Source organism: Equus przewalskii, chromosome 31 (assembly GCF_037783145.1).
Source record: "Equus przewalskii isolate Varuska chromosome 31, EquPr2, whole genome shotgun sequence".
NCBI classification, from domain to species: domain Eukaryota; kingdom Metazoa; phylum Chordata; class Mammalia; order Perissodactyla; family Equidae; genus Equus; species Equus przewalskii.
In genome coordinates this window covers 6,634,197-6,653,093 of record NC_091861.1, presented here as the reverse complement: position 1 = coordinate 6,653,093, position 18,897 = coordinate 6,634,197, and the positions used below count along the sequence as shown (strand labels likewise).

The 18,897-nt window shown below is 37.2% G+C and overlaps 1 protein-coding gene across 20 annotated transcripts in view; it reads right to left on the bottom strand.

The window, feature by feature from the left end:
• Positions 1-18,897, bottom strand: part of CDC42BPA (CDC42 binding protein kinase alpha) — a 327,094-nt gene that overhangs the window by 132,035 nt on the left and 176,162 nt on the right. For all 20 annotated transcript variants that reach the window (XR_011535397.1, XR_011535396.1, XM_070602640.1 and 17 more), the window contains 2 exons: positions 16,498-16,664; positions 3,067-3,189 (listed from right to left, as the gene is read on the bottom strand). Coding sequence is in view for 18 of the 20 variants with exons in the window: in XM_070602640.1 (XP_070458741.1) it covers positions 3,067-3,189; positions 16,498-16,664 (290 nt within the window). In the remaining 2 variants the exon portion in view is untranslated. The remainder of the gene's footprint in view (positions 1-3,066; positions 3,190-16,497; positions 16,665-18,897) is intronic.

Below are 18,897 nucleotides of genomic sequence, written 5' to 3'. Positions count from 1 at the left end.
ATCACCTCACACCTGTTAGAATGGCTGTCATCCAAGAGACAAGAAATAACAAGTGTTGGATGTGCAGAAAAAGGAATCCTTGTGCACTGTTGGTAGGAACGCAAACTGGTACAGCCACCATGGAAATCACTATGGAGGTTCCTCAAAAAATTAAAAATAGAACTACCATATGATCCAGCAATTCCACTGATGGGTATTTATCCAAATGAAACAGAAACACTAACCTGAAAAGACAGATGCACCTCCATGTTCACTGCAGCATTATTTACAATAGCCAAGACATGGAAGCAACCAAAGTGTCCATCAAGGGATGAATGGATGAAGAAAATGTGAGGCATATATATGATGGAATATTATTCAGCCATAAAAATAAAGGCAATCTTCCCATTTGTGACAATATGAATGGACCTTGAGGGCATTATGCTAAGTGAAATAAGTCAGACAGAGAAAGACAAATACCATACAATCTCACTTAGATGTGGAATCTAAAAAAGAAAAACTAAATTCACAGATATAGAGAATAGATTGGTGGTTGTAAGAGGTGAGGGGTGTGGGGTGGGTTAAAGGGGGAAAGGTGGTCAAAAGATACAAACTTCTAGTTATACAACAAATAATTCTTGGGAATGTAATGCACAACACAGTGACTACAGTTAGTAATACTGTATTGTATATTTGAAAATTGTTAAGAAAGTAGATCTTAAAAGCTCTCATCACAAGAAAAAAAATTGTACTGTGTGTGGTGATGGATGTTAACTAGACTTCTGTGGTGATCATTTCACAACGCATACAAATATCAAATCACTATGTTGTATGCCTGAAACTAATATAATGTTACATATGTCAACTATATCTCAGTAAAAAAAAACAAAGGCAGTACAAAAGAAAAAAGAAAACCAAAGACTAATATCACTCATGTATATAGAATAGAATTTAGTAATATATAAAAATAATTATATACCATGACCAGGGATGTACATATTCCAGGGACGTAAGGTTAGTTCAAATATTTCAAAATCAACCAGTCTAATCCACCATACTAACAGGTTAAATAAAGAAAAAAAAAAAATCACATGTTCATATTAATCAATGAAGAAAAAATTCAACACCTATTCATGATAAAAACCCTTAGAAATACAGGAATAGAAGGGAATTTCTGACTTGATAAAGAGCATCTATAAAAAACCTACAACAAATATTACACTTAATGGTGAAAGACTGCATGCTTTCCCCATAAGACAGGGAAGAAAGCCAGGATGTCCGTTCTCACCCCTCTTCTTCAACACACTGCTGCAAGTTCTAGCCAGTGCAATTCGAGAAGAAAAGGACATAAAAAGCATAGAGACCATAAAGGCTGAAATAAAACTATTCTTATTAGCAGATGCATGATGGTCAGCACAGAAAATCACAAGGAATCTATAAAAGATTTTCAAAAACTTTTCTAGAACTAATAAATGAGACAGGCTTATGAATGTTTTCCAAATCCGTATTACCTCTCTGAAGATATGTCACTGACCATCCTAGCTGGTCTTGTGTTCCACTGCTTTTTTAGTGTCAAAGAACTCTAACACATTCATTGTCACCAAAAATATTTTATTGCTGATATCAAAGCAAATGATTCTGCTTATCACATTCTTAATCTAACTTATTTTTAGAAAGATAAAGCTATAAAATTTTGATAAAGAGAAAATTCTTAGAGAATCCCTTAAAAAACAGAACAGCATAAATTATGCTCAAATTTAAAATCTCCATGTGCATTTAATATAAGCAAAGTATTAATACGGCATTTTAAATAGTCCTTTCCATAGAAGACCCTGTATCAGATTCTTACTTTTCCTTCACTTATTTTGGCCTAAAATGCATTTCTGGAGGGGCTGGACCATCCTAGCTAAAACAGTACCTTCTCTTCCTCTCTGTTTCTCTACATAACCAAGATCGCACCATGACTCTCAACTCTGCAAGAGGCTCCCATTTCACTCACAGAAAAAATCAAAGACCTTCTACTAGTCAGTAGGACTCTACTGATCAGGTAACAACCTCTCTCCACCCCTTTACTTCTCTAACCTCATCTCCTTCCTCTCTCCTTTCTTGCTCATTCCGCTCCAGCCATGCTGTCCTCTGTGTTTTATCTGAACTCATGAGGAACATGCTGACTTTAGGGCCTTTGCACTGACTAGTCCTCCTGCTGGGAACACGTGTTTCCCATGTAACTGCATGGCTAAGCCCCTTTCCATCTTCAAGTTTTGCTCACATGTCACCTTCTCCATGAGGCTTACACCTGGACCACCCTACTTAAAATCAGAACAGTCTTCACCTTGCACTTCTGACCCACTCTCCTTATTCTGCTCTATTTTAAAGCACCTATCACTTCCTTACATAACGTATTATTTAGAAAGTTATACAGTTATTGTTTTATGTCTTCTGTTTGCCTTCCACCCTAGCAAGGACAAGGATTTTTGTCATTCTGATTAGTACTACATACCAAGAGTCTAAAATGACACCTGGGTACACAGTCGGTGCTCAAAAAATATTTGTTGAATGAATGGAATAAATGAATGAATGGATATAATAGGCATATCAACAATTGTCAAAATTAATCTTAATTAAGCTCAGCAATACACTGAAAAATGAATTGTTTCAAAGAAAACAAATTTTCACATGGCTCGACATCTGTATACATGTAATCCCCACTCTACACTGTTCTTCTTCCTCACCCCAACGCTCTTCCCCTACTCACATATGCCAGGCAAATTCCAACTAAATATCCCAAACTAATGTCTTCCAAAAGAGTTATCTTTGTTAACTTAAATCTGGGTAGGTGCGCCTCCTATGTACTCTCCAAGTACCTATGCTTATTTTTCTTACAGCCTTTTCATGGGTATTACAAAAACTGTTTATCTTTTTCCTAGAGCAAAATGTGAGCTCCATAAGAGCAGAAACCCTCTTACTTGTTTTTCCCTCTGAGGCATATAACCCACACTACATAACACATGATAGGTCCTCAATAAATGTTTTGTGTGTGAATAAACTTTTAAAAATCTAAATTAATAGTTTGTCACAGAAATTTACCTCTTACTTGTTTCCTTAGTTTTTCGATTTCTTCTTTTAAGTTTTTGATTTCTAAATCTTTGCTTGCTGTGAGTGGACCATCAGCAGTTGAATACTGCAGAGCTTGGACAGTCTGCGTTGACTCTAAAAAAACCAATAAAAGACAGAATGAGAAATATGATGATACTCTAAATTTTTTAAACTAATAGCAACATACATCTTTCTAGGGAAATCCTTACACAATTCTACTGATCAAAACAACCACCTTGACAAAAAGCAATGCAAACACATTAAAATTAAGTCACAAAACTCCACTGCATATGTCTTTAAAATTACATGTAGGAAAGAAGCCACCTTCTAACATGTGAGCTTTTCAATTTTAAACACTCTCCCAGTGAGTCAACTGTTCAGCCCCTTTCATCCCAGCAGAGAGTGTCATCATGTGATAACCCAAAACGTTGTGTGTCAGACGATGAATGAAAAACTGAGTCTAGTGTGTGAAGGAAGGTTTAGAGATGTTAATATATAATAGGTAGAACTGCTGGCCTTCCAAATTTTGTATATGAAAGTTGAGGCTCACCTATAGATGAGTTTTCCTCAACAATTTAGTTAAAATAGAGATTATTATTAATTTATCTTGTGGTTCTAATCAGAAGATGTAAGATATTAAAGAAACATTAATTCTACTGAGGCTTATTCTCAGCATCAAAAGATATGGAAAAAAAGAAAACTTTAAAACCATTTTACGTCAGAAATGAAACCACCCTTGTCCTAAAATAGTTATTCAGCTATCTTATGCAGGGTTCCCCGATAGTAACTCTTTTTTTTTTTTTTAAATCTACAGTGGGTATTGTTTGGGAACCAGCTTTGTGCTTTTTTTTTTTTTTTTGAAGAAGAAGATTGGCCCTGAGCTAAATCTGTGCCCATCTTCCTCTATTTTGTATGTGGGATGCCGCCACAGCATGGCTTGATGAGTGGTGCACAGGTCCGTGCTCGAGATCCAAACTCGTGTACCCTGGCCTGCTGAAGCACAGTGCATGAACTTAACCACTATGTCACCAGGCTAGCCCCGCCAATATTAAGCCTTTATTGCACCATAATGTTTCGTTAGTACAAATCATTATAGATTGCATTAAGTTACTTACATTGTTTATATAAGGCTTTATATAACTTACTACTTATACAACTTATATTAATACCATATGTATTACTTATATTATTTATATATATATTTTAAATTCCAAAAGACTATGACCTTCAGAGGATGGAGAGTTTTACCACCTGTACAGAGAATAACATCGTTATCTTCGTACACTTGGTTGCCATCAAATATTTGTTAATTTGAATTACAGGTGTAAGATATACCATATTGTACATCTAATCATGATCTTCTACATCCAATACATATTTCTTAGACATTTCTTTTTCTTTGGATTCAAAACATGCTAAAAACTGATGCTTTCTGTGTTTATTATGTTTAAAAGAACATCTTTCATTTTTTTAAAGAAATCTAAGTTGGGAATAGAAAATGGAGAGTCATAAAAATACCCAGTGGACATTACTAGGCGCTGTCTTTCCTGCTCCACCCCACAAACTGCAGGGTATGGAGGTGGGGTGGGCACACCTGCTCCTCTTTGTGCCCTCTGTCCCCCGATAAATCCTAGGTCTGCTGAAAGACCTGTTTATTGTAACTATCCACTGTCTTTCCTGTCTGATTTTCTTCTTGAATAACGATCTCACACATTGTTCACTGCCCTTCTTCCCACTACAACTCTCTTTTTCACTCTTAGTATCTTTAACATCAAAATAGACAAGCCACCAAACACTGGCTTCTCAGGCAGGCAGACAAATCCCCTGTGACAGATACTGCTGGGTTTGTTTTTTACTTGGCAGCTATTCCTCTCTTCTTGCTTAAGAACCAAATTCACGTCAGGCTACAATGTGCATAGGCAAGGCGAGCCCAGCTAAAATTGAGGATGGTTTAAATCAATCATGGTTTTCCCACTTTACACTGCCAGTATTGGTTAAGAACTAAGAATGCGGCCTGGTTAGAACTAAGACTGCCTTGAGAAGAAATCCACTAGGGGGCCGCTTGGAAAGGTTTAATCTCCTATTAAGTGAGAAGGTTCCTTAAATGAACATTCCTTTTTTTCTGGTCTCTGGATGTGTCAACACACAAAGTCTGGAACTTTGGCAGTATTGTGGATTCATGAGGAGAAAGCCAAGAAAATCACAGAGAAACTAACCTCAATATCAGCACTGAAAACTGTCTACTTCCATCTTTTTATGTGAGATAATAAATCCATATTTTTTAAGAATTCTATTACTTGCAGCCCAAAACAACCTAGCTGGTAGACTTCTCTCTAGCACAACCACAAAATCCACTGGTCACACCCTAAATCAGTGGTTCTCACCTTATGCAAATTTAGAAATAAGTATGTCTTGCGTGTGTGTGTGGTGGAGGGGTTGGGGTGGGGTGGTACTGACACAGTGCTAGGAGACGGCTACAGACATTCAGTGTCTGGGGACCAGGAAAGCTCAATGCCTTACATAATGTGCAACAGTCTCTCACATCAAAGAATTACTCTGCCCAAAAGCTTGCAGTTCTCCTACTGAGAAGTGCTACTGTATACTTTATCACTATTAATAAACAACTGTACACCCTCCAAAATCTTGATTTCAAGTATTAGAGTACTTACTCTAGAGACCACTTCAATAATTCCTCAATGCCACCAAGAGTGCCACTCCACTATTCCCAATGCTTTCCAGTCTTTCCTCTTCTCTTCCTTGTTTACCTGGGTTAGATTCATTTGTCCATCACTACAATAACTGCTTTCTACGCACACCTTCGATTTCTTTGCCTGTCTCTCCTCCGCTGTACTTAGCCAAGAAGGCCTTAATCTTGGCTAAATCTTACTCTCCTCCTACTTTGTGCTTTCACCCTAGTAGCTGAACGTGGTTGGAGAAAACACAGTCATTTACAATTCATGTGTACTAATCTTAAATAGTTTGGCGATGCCTGGCAATTCTAAAACATTTCTTAGTACGTTTACTCTTCTCTTCTCTAAACTGACCATTTCACATCTTCTCTTTTACTTGTTAAAAATCTAATACACTCTCCACCTTCCTTATTCTCAGCTGATGACCCTGCTTAGCATTTGATTTATTGTCTGTCTTCTCAAAATAGAATGTAAGCACTGCGAGGGCAGGTAGTTTTTCTTTTTCTCTTCATTATTATATGCCTGGTTATGTGCAGAACAGTTCCTGGCTCATCGGCGCTCAGTATATAGCTGATAAATGGATGAATCTGCTTATATGTTAACCCATGCCATTGTATGAAACAGAGATTAACAGTAAAAGGCAATGATCTTATATTTTCGTTTGGTTTGCTTTGTATAAATGATACCAATGATGTAATGATACTCTCTAGGATCATATTGAAGAATTCAAAACACAAAAAACCCCTGGGAAATACGAATTTCTCATTCAGAATAGGATGGAGCAGGAAGCAACAGGTCATTGCTCTATTGCTCCTGTTGAGAAAAATAAAAATACACTACATAATTTGTAAAAATCTTATTTTTACCAACATCATGTATCTGGGAAAGCAAAGAGGACTAAGTAAAATAAATCAGAGAGGGATGAGCCACCCTGAGGTGAAAAGACTATGACAGCTGCCTCTTACTTTGGAAACGAATCCAATCCTGTGAGGAAGCTTAGGCTCAAGGTTGCCCTGAATTGAGGGATATTGCATTGGGGGAAAAAAAAAAAAATCACAGCTTCTGGAGGATGGGTGGGGCTGCTGCAACAATTTGGAAACCTCAGGCTCTGTAAATACGTGGTGTTGTTTTCCTCGTGGTACATTTCTTGTATCTGGGAAATGCATGGGAAGTTAGGGAGCTTCTATGAGTCAGACTGGGATCTCCTATAGTATTGAAGTATTTCAGAGACAGTCACGCTCCAGAAAGAGGGACTGTCTCAAACACATGATCCGTATCCCCATCAAGACATCTGCTAAATTTGGAAGTGGCATTGGGGTAGGAGGCTGAGGGACACAATAAATCTCCCACCATTTATACAGTGAGGGAGAAAGAGCCCCAACCAGGATCCATCCAATTCTCCATGACCTGTGAGACAGGAGGCAGGCCAAGTCTAATTAAAACTGCAACCCAGCCTTGACCTAGATCAACTCCTGATTGGACAAAGAAAGGAAAATCCTCTCTGTAGTGAAAATAACATAAACACCATTTTCTGTCTTATTTTTATTCACGATATTTGTCATACAATAAAAATTATGAGATATTTGGAAAAGCAGGAATGTGTGATCAATAATCAAAAGAAAACAACAGAAATAGAGACAGACTCACAGATGATTCAGGTGTTGGAATGAGCAAACAAGGACTTTGAAATAACTGTTACTAACATGTTAAAGAAAATAGAGGAAAAGATAGACAAAAAGATGAGAAATTTCAACAGAGAATCAGAGACTTTAAGGAAGATTCAAATGGATATTCTTGAACTAAAAGAGACAATATCTGAAATTAAGAGTCATTGGATGTACTTAACATCAGAATAGATACAGCAGAAAACAGGACTAATAAACTTGAAGGCAAGTCAATAGAAAATATCAAAATTAAGCACAAAGAAAACTAAGAATGGAAGGAACAGGATAGAGAATAAAAGAAATGTGGGACACAGTCTAAGATATACACAATTAGAGTCCCAGAAGGAGTAGAGAGTGAATAGGGCAAAAGAAATATCTATAGAAGTCATGGCTTAGAATTTTCCAAAATTGATGGAAGATATCAATCAAGATTCCAGAAGCTCAGTGAATCCCACAAAGGATTTTACATTAATAAAAAGAAAACCACTCCTAGGCAGATAAAGTCAAACTGCTTGAAACTGAAGTTAAGAAGAAAATCTTAAAAGCAGCCAGAGGGGAAAAAAAAGATATATTCAAGAGACCAAGATTAACAGCTGACTTCTCAAATATAATGGAAATCAGAAAACAATGGAATAACATCTGTAGAGCATTGAAAGAAAAAACTGCCAAGCTAGAATTCTAACCCAGCAAAATACACTTCAAAAATGAAGGCAGAATAAAGACATCTCAGACAAACAAAATCTGAGAGATTTTGTCATAATACACAAATATCACAAAAAATACTAATAGTGGTTTTTCAGACCAAAGAAAAATGATTCCAGATGGAAACATGGATCATTAGGAAGAAATAAAAGGTGGCAAAAGGGTAAATGTGTGAATAAAAGAATATATTTAGGGGCTGGCCCGGTGGTGTAGTGGTTGAGTTTGTGCACTCTGCTTGGGCAGCCCAGTGTTTCTAAGTTCAGATCCTAGGCATGGACCTGCACATCACTCATCAAGACATGCTGTGGCAGCATCCCACATACAAATTAGAGGAAGACTGGCACAGATGTTAGCTAAGGTGACAATATTCCTCAAGCAAAAAAGAGGAAGATTGGCAATGGGTGTTAGCTCAGGGCCAATCTTCCTCACCAAAAAAAAAATATATATATATATATATAAACTATATAACAACTACACAAAGAGTTGTTGTAAGGTTCTTATATTGTTTATAAAGTGGTAAAATAAAAATTATTTTTAAAAAAGATATACAAAGACCTAACAGAAAAGATGGGCAAGAACCTTGAACAGGGACTTCACAGAGTGAATACCCAAATGGAGAGTAAGTATATGAAAAAATACTCAATCTTATACTTATTAGGGAAACGCAAATTAAAATCACAGAGAGAGACCACTACACAGACACCAAAATGGCTAAAAGTTATAAAGCTAACAATATCAAATTTGCATAGGAATATAAAACAAGTGGAAATACTGATACAATCACTTCAGAAAACTCTTAGACAATACCTTTTTAAAGCTGAAAATACACTATCCTATGTCCCAGAAATCCTACTCGTAGGTAGATACCCAAGAGAAATTAAACACATATGACCATCAAAAGAAATGGAAAAGACCCAAATGTTCAACAACAACAGATTGTAAGGTATGGTCTGAATGTCTGTGTGTCCCCCAAATTCATATGTTGAAATCCTAATCCCCAAAGATGATGTTATTAGGGAGTGGCCTTTGGGAGGTGCGTAAGTTATAAGAGTAGAGTCCTCATGAGTGGGATTAGTGCCTTATAAAAGAGAGCCCGTGGAGATCCTTAGCCCCTTCCACCAGGTGAGGACACAGCAAGAAGGTGCTGGCCATGAACCCTCACTTGACCATGGTGGCACTTTGACCTTGGACTTCCAGCCTCTAGAACTGTGAAAAATAAATTTACGTTGTTTATAAGCCACCCAATCTGTTGTATTTTGTTATACAAGCCAGAATGGATGAAGACACTGGATAAATAAATTTTCAGTATTTACGTACAATGTAATACTAAACAGCAGTAAAAAAAGGAACAAACTATTGATACATATACAACATGGATGAATCTGAAAAACATGTTATATGAAAGAAGCTAGATACAGATGAGAACATACTGTATGAAACCATTTATATGAAGTTCAAGAATAGGTAAGATTAATTTATGGTGAAAAATGGTAGGGTAGTGTTTACTTCAGAGTAATGAGTTATAAAGTGGCAAAGGGCATGAGTGAACTTCTATGCTATGCTAGAAATGTTCTACATGTTGGCTGGGATGGAGATAATATGAATGTACACAGATCTCAACATTTACAGGGCTTACTCTTAAAAGTAAACACCTGAACACTTTATTGTACGTATATCACCACTTAAAAATCCAAACAGAGTGACATCAGCATCATGGTGGCATGAGTCCTTCCTTTTTCCTCTCCCTTTCGATTTGCAACGAACTGGACATCCATAACCAAACAAAAGTGCCTCTGCAAGGCACACCAGAACACCCGAGAGAGCCCTCCATCTGTGCATCCAAAAGGGGGTGGGTTGGAACTCGGAGGAGGCTACAGAGCCAAGATAGTTGCAGCAGCGGTGGCAGCAGTGATCTCTCTAGCAGAGGAGGTGGAAAGTGAAAGTGGTAAATGAAAGTCGGCCTGGCTGCAAGGGCTGCAGCTGGAGAGACACCTTTGCTCTTCAGTAACACCTAGACTTCTGAGGACAGACCTCCATGACTAGGGGGAAAGAAAGGAAAGGGAAGAAGGCAGACAAAAAGAACTGAAGGAATGCGTTTCCTGCTGTCTGCCCACAGACTTCTGGGATCCCCCACTCGAGGACCCGCCTACCTACCCAAAGACTTGCACACTCCCTACCCCTCTGCCACCAGCTTTTTTCACACATCCTCCAAACTCTGGTGGTGAGTCAGCTTTGGTGGTGAGTCAACTCAGGTGAGTTCTGAGAAACCAAAAACTTGTGTTACAGCACCAACTTCTGGAAAACAATAGAAAGGCTTCTGATCGCCAACCAGTTGAACTCTTAGAATCAAAATAAACAAAGCCTTATCTAAACAGGAAAGGTGTCTGCTACTTCAAACGTTATGGCAGAGGCACATTTTATGAAACACTATGAAAAAGCATGGCAACACAGTATCACAAAAAGAAAACGACAATTCTCCAGCAACGAAACTCAAAGACATGGAATACTGTGATCTAACTGATAAAGAACTCAAAATAGCTGTTATGAAGAAATTCAACAATTTATAAGAAAACTCGGAAAGGCAACTCAATGAACTCAGGGACAAAATTAATAAACACAAGGAGTGCTTTACAAAAGAGATTGAAATTATAAAAACAACCAAACAAAAATTCTGGAGCTAAAGAACTCCAATGAGATGAAAAGTGCATTAGAAAGTATTGGATATAGAGCAGACCAGATGGAAGACAGAGTAAGAGATCTAGAGGACAGGAATTTTGAAATGATTCAGGCGGAAAGGAGCGAGAACTAAGATTTCTAAAAAGTGAAGAAACTCTGTATGAGTTATCAGACTCCATTAGAAAAGCCAATATAAGGATAATGGGTATGCTAGAAGGAGAAGAGAGGGAGAAGGGGGCGAGGGGTTTATTTAAAGAAATAATAGCTGAGAACTTCCCAAACCTGGGGAAGAAACTGGACATACAAATCCACGAAGCTAAAACAACACCTTACTATTTCAATGCAAAAAGGCTTTCTCCAATACATATTATAATGAAACTGTTAAAAGTCAATGAGAAAGAATTTTAAAGGCAGCTAGGGAACAAAGAAAGTAACCTACAAAGGAACCCCCATCAGGCTATCAGATTTCTCAGTAAAAACTCTATAGGCCAGGACAGTGGAATGACATATTCAAAGTATTGAAAAATAAAAATCTGCAGCCAAGAATACTCTACATGATAAAGGTGTCCTCCACATATAAAGAAGATATAAAGGCTTTCCCAGACAAACAAAAGCTGAGGGAGTTCTCCACCACTAGACCTGCCTTACAAGAAATGTTGAGCTCTTTAAGCTGAAATGAAAAGATCAAAGTATGCAAAACTCTGATTAAGGTGATAAAAAGACAGTCAGAATTAGAAACCTGCAACTTTATTTTAGAACAGTGTTAAACAATTATAGCATAAATGTTAAAGGAAGAGAGCATTAAAATAACTACAGCTTCTACAATTTGGTAATGAATCTACAGCATAAAAAGAGATAATTTGTGACATCAAAAATATAAAAAGTAGGGGATGGCCAGTGGTGTAGTGGTTAAGTTTGCACACTTTGCTTCAGCAGCCCGGGGTTCATGGGTTCGGATCCTGGGCGCAGACCTACACACCACTCATCAAGCCATTCTGTGGTGGCATCTCACATACAAAACAGAAGAAGATTAGCATGGATGTTAGCTCAGGGACAATCTTCCTCAAGCTAAGAGAGGAAGTTTGGCAACAGATGTTAGCTCAGGGCCAAAAGGGGAGGAATAAAAGTATGGAACCTCTATAGGCAAATGAAGACAAGTTGCTATCACCAGAAAATGGACTATTTTATCTATGAGATATTTTATGTAAACTTCATGGTAACCACAAAGCAAAAATCTAGAGCAGAGACACGAAACATTAAAAAAGGGGAGAATGAGCAAATCACCATAGAAAACCACCAACTTACAAAGGTAGACAAAAACAGACGGAAAAAGAAATAGAGATACAAAATAACCAGAAGGCAAAAGATAAAAAGGCAGTAGTAAGTCCTTACATATCAATAATCACCCTAAATGTAAATGAATTGAGCTCAACAATCAAAAGGCACAAAGTGGCTCGATAGATAAAAAAACAAGACCCAACTATTTGTTGCCTACAGGAGACTCATTTCAGCTCTAAAGACACACATAGGCTCCAAGTGAAGGGATGGAAGATGATATTCCAAGCAAGCAGAAAACAAAACAAAGTGAGTGTAGCCATACTTAGACAAAACAGACTTCAAGCCAAAAATGGTAACAAGAGACAAAGAAGGTCATTATATAATGATAAAGGAGTCAATACTATAAGAAGATATAGCGATTGTAAATATATATGCTCCCAACACCTGAACAAGCAAAATATATTAAGCAAAATACTAAAAGATCTTAAGGGAGAAACAAACCACCATACAATGACAGTAGGGGACTTCAATACCCCATTATCAGCAAAGGATAAAACGTCCAGACAGAAAAATCAACAAAGAAACATTGGAATTGAACCATACTTTAGAATAAATGGACTTAATAGACATATAAAAAACATTCCATCAAATAGCAGCAGAATACACACTCTTCTTAAGTGCACATGGAACATTCTCCAGGACAGATCATATGACAGGACAAAAAACAAATCTTAGCAAATTTAAAAAGATTGAAATCATACGAACTATCTTTTCTGACCACAACAGTATGAAACTAGAAATCAACAACAAGAGGAAAGTGAGAAGACCTACAAATATGTGGAAACTAAACAACATACTTTTGAGCAATCAATGAGTCAAAGAAGAAATCAAGAGAAATAAAAAATTATCTCAAAACAAATGCAAATGAAAATACAATATATTAAGTTTGTGGAATGCAGTAAAAGTAGTTCTGAGAGGAAAATTTATAGCCATAAACACAGATATTAAGAAATTAGAAAGATCTCAAGTAAACAACCTAACTTTACACCTCAAAGAACTAGGAAAAAAAAGAACAAATTAAGCCCAAAATTAGCAGAAGGCAGGAAATAATAAAGATCAGAGCAGAAATAAATGAAATAGAGATCAGAAAAAAAATAAAAAGGATCAACAAAACTAAGAGAGGTTCTTTGAAAAGATAAACAAAATTCATAAACATTTATCTAGAAGATAATGTTTTAAGGAAAAAAGAAAGGAGGTTCAAATAAATAAAATTAGAAATGAAAGAGGAAAGATTATAACTAATACTACACAACTACATAGGATTATAAGAGACTACTATGAACAATTATATGCCAAGAAATTACATAACCTAGAAGAAATGGATAAATTTCTAGAAACATACAATCTACCAAGATTGAATCAGGAAGAAACAGAAAATCTGAACAAACCAATAATAAGTAAAAAGACTGACTCAGTAATCAAAAACCTCCCAATACAGAAAACCGTAGGACCAGAGAGCTTCACTGGAGAACTCTACCAAACATTTAAAGAAGAATTAACATCAATCCTCCTCAAACTCTTCCAAAATGTTTAAGAGTAGGGAACACTTCCAAACTCATTCTACGAGGACAGCATTACCTTCATACCAAAACCAGACAAGGAGATCACAAGAAAAGAAAACTATTGACCAATATCCCTGATGAATAAAGATGCAAAAAATTCTCAACAAAATATTAGTAAACTGAATTGAAGAAGACATTAAAAGGATTATACACCAAGACCAAGTGGGATTTATCTCTGGGATGCAAAGATGGTTCAAGGTTCACAAATCAATAAATGTAATACATCACACCAATAAAATGAAACATAAAAATCAACTGATCATCTCAACAGACACACAAAAAGCATGTGACAAAACACAACATCCTTTCAGGATAAAAATACTTAGCAGATTAGGTACAGAAGGAACACACTTCAATATAACAAAGGCCATATATGACAAACCCACAGCTAACATTGTATTTAAGGAAGAAAAATTGAAAGCTTTTCCTCTATGATAACAAACAAGACAAGGATGCCCACTCTCACTATTCAACATAGTATTGGAAGTCCTAGCTAAAGCAATTAGCCAAGACAAAGAAATAAAAGGAATCCAAATCAGAAAAAAAGACATAAAACTGTTGCTATTGCTGCCGATATGATTTTATATACTGAAAATCCCAAAGAGTCAACCAAAAAACTGTTGGAACTAATCAATGATTTCAGTAAAGTTGAAAGATACAAAATCAACATACAGAAGTCAATTGCATTCCTTTACACTAATGATGAAGCATCTGAAAAAGAAATAAAGGAAACTATCTCATTCACAATAGCATCAAAAACAATAAAATACTCAGGAATAAATTTAACCAAAGAAGTGAAAGATCTGTACAATGAAAACTATAAGACTTTGCTGAAAGAAATCAAAGAAGACACAAACAAATGGAAAGACATCCTGTGTTCACGGATCAGAAGAATTACTATTGTTAAAATATCTATACTACCCAAAGCCATCTACAGATTCAACACAATATCTATCAAAATACCAAAGGCATTCTTCAGAGAAATAGAAGACACAATCCCAACATGTGTGTTGAACCACAAAAGACCCTGAACAGCCAAAGCAATCCTGAGGAAAAAACAAAGCTGGAGGTATCAGGCTTCCTGATTTCAAACTATACTACAACCCATAGTAATAAAAACAGTATGGGACCAGCACAAAAATAGACACATAGACCAAGGAAACAGAACAAATGGCTCAGAATTAAATCCCAGGGTATATGGTCAACTAATATTCAGCAAGGGAGCCAAGAACACCCAATGCAGAAAGGATGGTCTCTTCAACAAATGGTGCTGGGAAAACTGGAGAAACACATGCAGAACAATGAAATTCCACCCCTATTTCACAAAAATTAACTCAAAATGGATCCAAGACTTAAACATAACACCTGATACCATAAAACTCCTAGAAGAAAACATCAAGAAGCAACTCCTGGACACTGGTCTTGGCAATGATATTTTGGATATGATGCCAAAAGCTCAAACAACAAAAAAGCAAAAATCAACAAATGGGCCTACATCAAACTAAAAATCTTCTGTATAGCAAAAGAAACAACAAAATGAAAAGACAGCCTACCGAATGGGAGAAAATTTTTGCAAACCATATATCAGATATATCAGGGGTTAATATCCAAAACATATAAAGAACTCATAGAACTTGACAAAAAACAAACAACTTGATTTAAAAAATGGGCAGGGGGGTCAGCCCAGTGGCGTAGCAGTTAAGTTTGAATGCTCCACTTCGGTGGCCCTGGGTTCACAGGTTCAGATCCTGGGCACAGACCTAGCACCACTCATCAAGCCATGCTGTGGAGGCATACCATATACAAAGTAGAAGAGGATTGGCACAGATGTTAGCTCAGCAACAATCTTCCTCAAGCAAAAAGAGGAAGATTGGCAATAGATGTTAGCTCAGGGCCAATCTTCCTCACCAAAAAAAAAAAAAAGAGCAGAAAAACTAAATAGGCATTTTTCCAAAGAAGACATCAAAATAGCCAACAGGCACATGAAAAGACACTCAATCTCACTAATCATCAGGGAAATGCAAATCAATGCAAATCAAAACCACAATGAGATATCACCTCACACATTAACGTCTATCATCAGGAAGACAAGAGACAACAAGTGCTGGTGAGGATGTTGTGAAAAGGGAATCCTTACACTGCTGGTGGGAATGTAAATTGGTCAAACCACTATGGAAAACAGTAAGGAGGTTCCTCAAAAAGTTAAAACAGATCTAACATATGATTCAGCAATTCTACTTCGGGGTATACACCAAAAGGAAATGAAAACAGGATTTCAAAGAGATATGCACTCTCATGTTTATTGCAGTATTATTCACAATAGCCAAGATATGGAAACAACTTAAATGCACATCAGTGGATGAATGGATAAAAAAGATGGGGTACACACACACACACAATGGAATATCATTCAGCCATAAGAAAGGAGGAAACCCTCCTATTTGCAATATGGATGGACCTTGAGCACATTATGCCAAGTGACACACATCAGAATGTAAGTGTTATACTAGGATAACACTTTTTCCCTTTATCCCAGTAGTCCCATTTTCCTCTCCCCAAAGGTATTTATTCATACATGTGTGGGAAACAAATACTATTTTGCTGTTTATTGTTAACTTCATGAGTTTACAGAAATGGTATGATACAATATTCTGCATAAATTTCTATAACTTGATTTTTTCTACTTAATAAAAAAATTCCTTTTTGAGGTAAAACAATCACCTATAATAAACAGTTCATAACACTGAGTCCAATTCAAAAGGGAAAATATCATCTTTAAAATATATTTACCTTGAAGCTTTCTACTAAGTTCAAGTTTTTCCTGTTCAAGGCGCTTAATTCTTCTTTCATAAGCTTCAGTTGCTAAGGTGTTATCTAGAGTCCTTTGAACGTTAACGTCAAGATCCAGTGAAGTGGGACCAGCAGTAACTCTCAAACAGCTCCGATCAGAAAGAACGCTGAAGAAAAGAAAAAAAAAAGTGGATTTACATTGAAATAAAAAGTTTGAAGAAAAAAAGATAACCTTTTGAAATGTTCACTTAAAACATGAATTTGAGTATCTAGTTACAGTTTGCCATCTAGAACGATTATAATACACATTTTTTGCAAAATCACAAACAATGAGCTTTTAGAAGCATTTTTAAAAATGAAAACATAAATTGCTCAAATCATCTTGAATTTATTTTAATAATCACAAATTATAAAATGAAGTTTGCTGAAGGGTTATTGGCAGTTCAAAACACTGTGACCACCAAAGTGAAATAGAAGTCAAGAGCACTAACCATGGTCCTCTCTACCAGAACCCAGAATTCAAAAGAGAAATGCTTTCTTTAATTCAACACAATTTAACTAAAAATATTTGAAGTGTTGGACATTCAGCAGTGAGCAAAAGAGTCAAAACCTGCCCACGCAGAGCTTACATTCCAGTTACAGGGACAAAAATAAACAAGCTAAGTAAAATATTCAGTACTTTAGACAGTTTTAAATCCTAAGGAGGAAACATAAAGCAGGAAAGGGGAAAGTGAAGTCTTGAGGAGAAAGAAAGAAAACTTAGACAAAGTGGTCAGGGAAGTCACCACTCAGAAAGTAACTGAATAAAGTCCAGAGAGAGCAAGGGGATGGAAGAACATGCCAGGCAGATGGAACAGAAGTGCAAAAGCCCTAAGACAGGAGTATGTCTGGCATGTTCATGGGCCAGAAAGCAGACCTGTGTGGCTGGAGTGGAGTGAGTAAGGGCAAGAGTGGTAGGAAATAGAATCAGAAAGATAAATGTACATAGAACTTGATAAAGTTATAAGAACTTTGGTTTGGAGTTAAGATAGGAAGCCGCAGGGGCTGAGGGCTGGGAGTAGCGGCCATTGGTCCTGAACAGGGGAGTAACATGTTCTGACTCATCTTTTAGCAGGATCACTAAAATAGATTCAGAGAAATATAAGAAATGACCTTATGAACATCTGAAGCAGGTGGTTAAGAGAGATTTTAAGAAGGGAGGGAAGAGGTCTCACCTGGAGATACACATTCAGGAGTCATCAGCAAAAATCTGGGAGAGCACCATAGAATATAGATGGAAAACATGCAAAGTCTAAGCCATGGGACACTGGGAGATTAGGAGGTATCTGATGTGGAGACTGAGAAGGAGTGGCCAGAAAGGTAAGAAGAAATCAGGCAAGTGCCCCGCAAGCCAAGAGAAGAAAGTGTTTTAATGGGAAGGGGCCATGACAACTAAGATGAGACTAGGCAAATAAGTAAGACTAGGGCTGAGAGATGATCATTAAATTCAGCAACATGGAGCTCAGTGGTGACATCGATAAAAGCAGTCTGCACAAAGCGATGGGAGCACAAACCTGCCTGGAGTGGCACTGAGAGAAGAGTACAAGAAAAATGGACAAAATACAGTTTGATGTAATTTTGCTATAATGTGGAGCAGAGAAATGGTTGGTAGCAGGTAAAGAAAATGGCATTAAGAAAGATTTTACATTTTGCTTTGAAGACGGGAGGAAGGGGCCGGCCCCGTGGCCAAGTGGTTAAGTTCAAGCGCTCCACTTCGGTGGCCCAGGGTTTGACCAGTTGGAATCCTGGGCACAGACAGGGCACCGCTCATCAAGCCATGCTGAGGCGGTGTCCCACATGCCACAATTAGAAAGACCCACAACTAAAAATACACAACTATGTACCAGCAGGCTTTGGGAGAAAAAGGAAAAACACAATCTTTAAAAAAAAAGAAGGGAGGAAAAACTACATGTTTGTGAGCTGATGGGAATGACCTGATTATGCAAGTGACACAGAAAGAGAAAAACTTATGATGTAACAGCAAGCAATGCACTAGTAGGCAAGAGGGGACAGAAGGAGCGGGCCTTAGCTCGAAGCTCGTACAATTCATCCATAAAAACAAGAGTACATGATCCAGAGGTAGGCAGGTGGTAATTGGTGAGGAGAACTTGAGGAAGTTATCTGCTGTTTGCTTCAACCTCTCAGTGAAAGAGGAAGCGAGATCATCAGCTGAGAGTGAGGATGACAGAGGTTTCAGAGGAAAGTATAAAGTATGGAATAGTTATCTAGGAGAGAAGAGGAGTGGATACACTATGGTAATACAGTACACTTGCCAGGCAGCAATCAGGGGCACTTGAGGTTGAGACCAGTAAGAATGGCCAGATATTCTTCTCTAGACACACTGAATTGCACAGGTACAAG